General features: G+C 47.1%; 1 protein-coding gene across 1 annotated transcript; it reads right to left on the bottom strand.

The window, feature by feature from the left end:
• Positions 1-241: 241 nt before the first annotated feature.
• On the bottom strand, positions 242-8077 carry PSMB3 (proteasome 20S subunit beta 3). The gene is made up of 6 exons (XM_033090396.1): positions 7926-8077; positions 7421-7605; positions 5170-5277; positions 2788-2965; positions 1221-1315; positions 242-345 (listed from the first exon to the last, which is right to left on the bottom strand). The coding sequence occupies exons 1-6, from the start codon at positions 7926-7928 to the stop codon at positions 297-299; spliced, it is 618 nt and encodes a 205-aa protein (XP_032946287.1). The 5' UTR covers positions 7929-8077; the 3' UTR covers positions 242-296.
• Between the last annotated feature and the right edge of the window lie 226 nt (positions 8078-8303).

Below are 8303 nucleotides of genomic sequence, written 5' to 3'. Positions count from 1 at the left end.
ATAAAACATCAGCGACCTTAAAGTCGTGATGATGATTACATTCCAGAATGTGCACAGCATTTTGTGCAGGGCCTAACAGAGCAGGCACTCAAGTGGTGTGGAGATACTGTCCCCACTGGTGTGCCAGTAGGCAACGCTGCAAGTCAAGAACACGTGAGCGCTGAGTTACACCCCGAGTAGCTATTTGTAACTGCCCAGCAGGGGACAGAGATCTGTGGTGAAAGACTCAAATACAAAGAAGCAGGAGTGAAAGAAAAACTTTTATTTAAAAAAAAAAGTGGGCTCTGGGAACAAGGTTAGTCCATTCGGGCCTTCAGTGTCCTGGTGGTGATTTTGTCCTTCTCACTGCAGAGAGAGAAAGTCACAAAACATCAACACCCATCTAGACCGCAGAACAAAAGGCTGTCCTAACGAGGGTTAACTGTTTTGCTCATGTTACATTAATAACAGCTAGTCTCCTCAGCCTGTGGTGAGGAACGGGAGAATGGAGAGCTGGGAAGACTGGTGAAGACTGCAACCATCAAGAGTTGAGGAGATTCAGGGCTGGAAGTCCTCCAAAGAAGGGAAGGAACTCCTCCAGGCCTCGAGAACAAGTAATTTAGAAAGGACATATGCTGGCTTTCACCTCAAGAACATAAAAGAACCAGTCTGTTTTTCATGGTCATTAAGCAGGCTATCCCATAACAAAAGAGTCCAAATGCTTATTCTGCGATGCACCCAAGGAAAGCAACTGGGAGGATACCTCCTATTTCATCCCATCAGGTTCCTGGTGACAGCCCCAAACAGTTAAGACGAAAAGGGGATAGCAGTTAGGGAGCAGGCTGGAGATTGGAGATAGTTCCCAGAGTTCAGTGCTTCATACAGTTGTGGGTTCCACGACTGGTGGGAATTGGGAGAAAGGAGGGGAGCTGCTAGAATTTTGATCAATCTGCAGCTCTTCTGTGGCTCATCACCACACAAGGACTCTGGGGGCACTTAAGGAAGGAAAGATGTCTATTGTGAGCAAAGAGGGAGACTCGGGGTCATGGAGCCTCACCTGGTATAGGGCAGGACAATCTAGGTAGCTGCCACACTTAGGGAAGCACAGATTTCTGTTATCTTGCATGTGTGTCACAAATGCCTTATCTCACACCTGACCAGGGGGCTGGGAAGATGGGATGTTTGTCGGGGAGGGAGAGGGAAGTGTCTGCGAAGTTTCTAGACTTTCAACTCATACTCACATGATATGGACGACGACACCCATGCCTGACACTGCATCCCGGTCCACAGCATTTAACATGGCTTGTGAGATGGTTTCAAACAGGTGTTCTGGATCCTGACAATAGCAGAAGCCTTTCAATCCCCAGAGCCTTGGACCCTAACTTGGCCTGGCTCCTAAACTCTTTTTTCTAGGCTCAAGGTCCCCAGCTGTGGCCCCTCCTGTGCCTGAAGTGAGAAGCCCCTTCAGCTCCCCCTCAGACGGAAGCAGAGTTTGCAAGGTAAAGTTCAAACAGAACTTCCTCCACTAACCAGCAGTGTGACCTTGGGCAAGTCACGTGTCCCCTCACTGAGCCTCGATTCCTCTTCTGTAAAATGGGAAGAAGATTCCCTATCTGCTCCCATGTGCTGTGTCAGATGTCTGAGGGACTCTCCCCATGGTTGTCCCACAGATAACTCAACAGTCAATCTGTCCAGGCATGACAGCACATTTCCCCCTAAACCTGTTCCTTCTCCTACATGCTGGAGCTCGGCGTACCTAGAAAACTCGGGGGTCTTCATATCTCCACTTCCCTCACTTCTGTTTTAAGTGACCAACTCCCCTAGACTCTGGCTGCCCCCTGCCACTGCCACTGTCTCAGCTCAGGACCTCAGTGCCTCCCACCTGCTGGGGACTACAACAGCCTCTCCCATCTACCTGCAGGCCTCTGGTTCCTTGGTTCCTAATTGCCTTTGACACTAGGCCAAAAGAAATTCAAACTCTTGGCACGGCATTCAAGGCACTTTGAAGTCTCATCCCAACCTCACTTTCCGTCGTCATCTCACCCCACTTCCTGCCCCCATTCCAGCCGTCACAGAGAGCTCTCCCCAGTCTCTGAACACACTGGGCCCCACCTGGACCTGTGCACAGGCTGTTCCTTCTGCCAACCAGGCCCTTTCCTCCTCTTCCTCGCAAATGGCATTTTAACCAGTATTTGAGTGTCTGCCTTGCTTCGTTAGGCTGCAGTAAGCCCTTGCAGACAGACTATCTGGTTTCCCCAGAGCCTGACATATCCAGCACAGCAGACAACCCACTGTCAGGCATTGTTTCAATCTTTTCATGTGTTTTCCTCACACTTCCATTCATAAGGTAGGTTCTATTATCACCCCCATTTTACAGCTGATAAAATGGAGGCAGAGAGGTAAACTGACTTACCCAAGAACACAAGTAATGAAGTGGTGGGTGCAGCTTGTTTTCCAACCCAGACAACTTGGCTCCAGAGCCCATTCCGTTGAGCTGCCTCTAACCCTGCACTTTGTTAAATGTTTGTTCAGTGAATGAATGTGTGAATCTTGAAAACCCAATGTGAGGAATTATTTGTTGTTCTAGCTAATACATGACTGGAGTGTCCTAACAGAAGGTACTCTCCCCTGCAGCCAGCCAGCTCACACCAAGGCCCTGGCGGATGGAGTTTCTGGCTCAGCAACTGTGGCTTTCTCTCTGACCTGCACCCTTCTCCCCACTACCTGCCAGGTAAACACATTTTCCCCTGCTGGCCAAGGAGGGGTGGATCTCTCAGAACCCAGCCCCACTGTACACCACGAACTCACCATGTTGGGCTCCCAGAGGGACTCGCACATCCCGTACATCTGCTCCGCGCAGGTGCCACTGACCACAAAGTCGTCAGTCACCATGGGGCAGCCAATGAGGTCTAGAGAGCAAATAAAGGGCTTAAAGGTCTTCGGGTCCAACCCAGCAATGACTGGCTCGGTGTAGTAGGGGCCAAACCTGTGGGGCCAGGAGCAGAGAGAGAAACCAGAACTTAACACTCACTTTCCTGTTCAGGCCTGTTCAGACAAGGCCCCTGGCCCAGGCCCTGGGAGGAAAATGAATAGCCTGCTTGGAAAGATCCCCTTTCCCTGTAGCCAGCTGTGATGAACTCTTTTCCCCTCTCCTGGCATCTGGCAATGCTTTAAGATTTTTCTTCTTCTTTCCTCTGGCATTTACCTTCATAGCCTTCTCACCTCTGACCCTCTCTTCCTCCTCCTTTCTTTGGGAATTCTGCTTTCTTCTAATCTTTCCTATCCTAATCCAGGTCCTAGCATCCTTCAATTCCTCTATTTATACATCTATACCTTTACTCCTTTCAAAAATGGATTTGAGGCAATTTATAAGAAAAACACTGAAAAACGAAGTGAAACCACTAAGACAGAATACAAGACACTTCAGACTAAACACAAAGTTTTGATGTCAGCCCTTTTGAAGGCAAGGCAAGAGGGATGCTCAGCGTGCTGGCTCCTTCTCATCGTCTGCCAACACAAAGTAGCAGCTCATCAGAAACTTGTTCTAGACCCTGAGCTTTAAGGAGAATCAATCTTAGGGATCTTAATATAGAAATACTTGAAAACTACTGGCCACTATTCTCAATAGAAACTGTACATAAAGAGGCATTATCTATGTCGTATATTGGCTCTGTTTTCTGAGGGCATGACCTTAAGTTATAGCTCTGTAAAAGAGAATTCTAAACAAATAAGTTGAAGGTAAAGGAATGGGGTGGGGGAAGGTACTATGATCTGGTGTTTTTCACACAGATCCCTGGGTATCAATTTCTATAAGAAATTTGAATTTTTGTATTTCTTCTCAATAAACTGAAAATAAAGTTCATATAGGAATATCCTGGATTATCTGGGTAACAGTCTTAAAACTAAATACAGTAACCCAGTTCAGGGCCTGCATTTGTATTTCCAATGTTGCTGCCAAGGTATCACCCAAAGGTCAGTGTTTAAATTTTCCTGCAGTCTTTCACAAACAGAGGTGCCTGGATGGATTCTCTGGGTTCCACGAGAAGCTGTTCCTTTAAAAAGGGTCTGTTCAACTTTGCAAATCACTGTATTAGCCTATCCTACTGGAAAATCAATTTTAGTTGGGCTTGTAGAGAAAGCTTCCGGCTATAGCAGGTTAGAATCCAGAATTTTCCAGGTGAGCCTCAATGTTCTATATTTTTATTGTCTTCAATAAATATGAGCCATTGAATATATACCTTAATGTGAGTTAATTTTTACAACTTTAGAAGACCCCCTCTCGCCCCCATATAAATCAATTTAAAAAATCTTTTGTTAAGCCTTTCTCAGTTTTGGCTTTTGATAAACATGGTTACTACAGACAATTCACAGCTGAGATATTAACTTCTACTCAAAAAGAAAAAAGTAACCCTTTTTTTGTTTTTAACTTTTTAATATTAAAAAAGCAATAATATTGCTCCAGGTAGGGAAAGAGCAAAGACTTAGTTTTGAAAGCTAAAGAGTACTTACACAACTTTTCTAAAAAGTCTAAAATTACTCCAAAACAAAAAGTTAAAAAAAAAAAAAAGAGCTCAACATGTCTTCTTGACAGTTTTGCTCAGAGGTAGGTGGGGAAAGTACCTATGGGCTTCTCCCTGCAATTCCATCCCAGCTTCTACACTGAATTCTACAGGTTGGCCCCCTTCTTTTCTCATCATAAAGTCCTCAAAGAGAACTTACAAAAATCATCATACCCATTGCTTAGATTCCCTGCTATTCCAGAGAACCTATGTCACACAATTCGCTGTAGAGTAAAGGCTGCTCTATTCCCTGCCTCCTGAAGTAGCTTTTTCTTTTCTATTTGGTTGTCAGTCTTATAGAAAACAGACCCATAAAATAAAGGTATTGTCCTGCAAATAAGAAATGGGAGAACAAAAAAGGGATCCCCTTCCTGGGCACCCCTCCATACTACATGCCTACTTGGCCAATCAAAGGTTCTGCATTCCCCGAGTCCCAGGCTACACAGCAAGTCCTCACTTAACACTGTCGATAGGTTCTGTGACTTTAAGTGAAACGATGTGTAACAAAACCAACTGTATCACTGGCTAATTGATATAAACAAGACTTAAGTTCCTATGGCATCTCATCAACATTATAACAAAACAATGTTGAGCAAAATGTTATTTGAGGACTTGCTCTATTTCCACTCACCGTTTCTCATACAAGAGATTGGCCACCATGCTCATGAGGGTGTAAGGCTTGATCTGCCGACCTTCCTTCAGCTCATACAGGTTCAGTCGGAACTTAAGGCGCTGGGCACTGTCAAAGAAGAAAAGTGAGTAAGTCACTGCTGAATGTCCCCTAGAGTCCCACCTGTGAAGGCCAGGAGGTACATCGGACGACACACAGTTTCAGCCCTCACCAAGACTCGCCTCTTCCCGTCCCAGTGATTCCCTCACCAGAATCCACCCTCACGTCCATGTTTCAGGACTTGTCTAACACTTAACACCTGCAAACACACCACTCTACTAACCTTTTTTCCCATACTTCTTTTGAGAGAAGAGGAGAGTAAAGAAGTAGATTTCCCCCCATTTTTTGAGGAATAATTTATATACAGTAAAATGAACCGCTCCTTCTACACTCTTGGCAGGCATTGGCTGCAGACATAGTCATGGCAGCTCACAGCAGAAAAGTGACTGAGAGAGCTGACCTGGGCTAAGCCTTCATCCTCCAACTTAATTTTTCCACCCATAAGATGAGGACAAAATAAACCACCTGGTGGTGAAATAATGTATGGGTATATGACAAGGGCCTTGGAAAACTACAAAGTCTTATGTGTTTTAAGCAGCAGCTGTTGCACTAAAGGACTGGAAGTTGCCTAAGAAAAAGGCCACAACTCCAGTGCCATTTGAGAGCTCAGGGATATGCCCCTGCAGGGAGCAGACTAATGTCATACCTGCTGGAGGCAGAGTCACAGGCCACCAGAACAGAAAGCCTCAGACATGACTTTAGCTTCATCTTACAAGTGAGGAAACTGTGGCCTCGCAAAATTAGCAATTATGTCCACAAGCAAGCACATTTGGTGAGAAAAGCCTCCTGAAGAAAAGGAAATGGCGTGAGGAGAGCAGCGGTGACTGCACAGAGGCATGCTGATGGGGGCCTTCACACTGATGGGGTTCTCTGATGGTACCAGGACCGGGGGAAAATGGCTCGTTGGGTTAGATCTCAGGAATAATTTCCAAATTGTATGTTCTTGAAACAGAGCTTTAAGGGAAATGAGAAATTTTTCTGCCAAGCTTTCACCCACATTAGTGAACTGGTCTCTCAATCTTGTAGGAACTAAGTCCAGGAACTGCTGCTTCTTAGGCTACCAGCCTCCTGCAGGCCCTGCCACCTGTGATCGCATCTTCCCTCTTGAAACCCTGTCTTGATTCTTTTTTCTTTTTCTCTGGCTTCTCTTCTATTCCCCACTGTTAATTACACATTCAGCTCTTGAACTGCAACTTATTTATTCCCTCTACTTTGTCTCTGCAGAATCTGTTTCCATAGATTTAACAGCTCACCAATGCCTCTCCGGCTCTTGAGATATAATTTCATACCTCAACTGCTCACAAGATGTTTCTACTTGGCTTGCCTTGTCCTCTCAAAATTGGTGTCAAAATCAAGGTCATCTTCTTCCTCTAAAACTAGTCCTCCCAATTCCTGTATTAGTCAACATACTCAAAATAGAAACCATCTTTAAAACATTTCTGGGTTGCCTACATGTCAGGTAACTAGTCTAGACACTAGTAACAGATAAGACATGACCCTGACCTCAATGAGTGGTTCCTTAGCTTCAGGGTATCCAAGTGGCCACTAGGGCCGGTCAGCAACAACTCTCAGAAGTATCTTCCTCTTTTCCTACCACCACGCCCTGTTAGGACCATAACCCTCACACCTGGACCAGCTCAATAGCTACCTATTTAATCTCCCAAACCCTCCCTTCTCTCAAATCACAGAACCACTGCCAACTAGATAACGAATCTAGCAGTTACTATGCACCAGCTCATCATGGGTCAGTTATCTTTCTGTGTGCCTGTCTTGTCTCCCAACTAGACCTGAAGTTCTTCCGGGACTGAGTGCAGGCTTTGGCTTCATAGAGGCCTGCATGGGATCTTAGCTGACATTTCATTAGCTTGCATCTTGGTCAAGACACTCTGAGACCCTCGGTTCCTCATCTGCAAAATAGGGCAGCACCACGGTAACGTCGTTAAAAGGATTCAATAAGTCCATGCAGGTAAGGTGCGCTCCACAGTCTGGCACAGTCAATACTGGTATAAATTGGTAGGGATACTTACGGTGACCGGCAAAGACTCAGACTCACTGGTGCTGTTTGGTACGTGACTGACACCCAGGCCACTCACGACGCCAGGTAAGGCTGGTCCAAGAGGCCTGGGTGTGGGCTGGGTACGCCGACACTTACACGGTCTGGACGTCGGTGGCTAGCCCGGCCAGGCCGATGTACAGCCGGTCGCCCATGGGAAAGATCTTCTGGAAGTCCGTGGTCACCATCTGGGCCTGGATCCCGAAGCGCCTGTCGGCAGCGATGGCCACACAGTCCTTCCCCTTCATGGCCATGACGGCCCCTCCGTTATAGGACATAATAGACTGGGGCAGACAGAGCGGAGGGGCTCAGCGCGAGGGGCCAAACGCGGCCATAGCCCCTGGCCCAGCCCCTGATCCGGAAGCTCCTGGACACACTGTCCTCCACTCTGGAGGCGCCTGAACGTCCCGAACTCCAGCTCTGAGATTAGCCCCATGTGGCTGCGAGGAGCCCCCTTGGTCCTCACTGCAGTGCGCTCCCCTTGAAACTGGAGCCGCGTCCTTCAGTCGATCACAGACCCCTCTCCGCTTCCTAAACCTCCCATGACCCCCTCCCCGTTTCTCAAGCCCTACCCCGTGTCCCTTCTCCTTGCTCCCCATCTCACCATGATTGCAGTGTATAAGGACCTCCAATCGCCACTACTCCAGAAAACCAGCCCAGGTCCTCACAGCTCAATCACTCTCGCTACTTTCTCCCTATTGGCTGAAAGACGACCCTTCCGGGATACTTTGGCTTTCTTATTGGCTCTTCACCCTGCCAGTCACTAGCACGGGATGTTTCGTTGAGAAGTCAAAACGAAAAGCGGAAAGAGGAAAATGAAAAGTCACTGTGAGTGCGGAAGAATCTGGCGTCGCGATGCAGGCTGGGATTGTGGCGGATCCAGTCTCAATACTCAGGGAACTAGGGACCGGACCTGCTTGCACGTGGGCTGCTGAAGGGCTACACTGTTGCTTTATCAACACGCTGATGGGTCAACCTTATT

Source organism: Rhinolophus ferrumequinum, chromosome 21 (genome assembly GCF_004115265.2).
Source record: "Rhinolophus ferrumequinum isolate MPI-CBG mRhiFer1 chromosome 21, mRhiFer1_v1.p, whole genome shotgun sequence".
In the NCBI taxonomy this organism is placed as follows: domain Eukaryota; kingdom Metazoa; phylum Chordata; class Mammalia; order Chiroptera; family Rhinolophidae; genus Rhinolophus; species Rhinolophus ferrumequinum.
The sequence above is the reverse complement of the archived record's forward strand: the minus strand, read 5'-3'. Positions and strand labels throughout refer to the sequence as shown.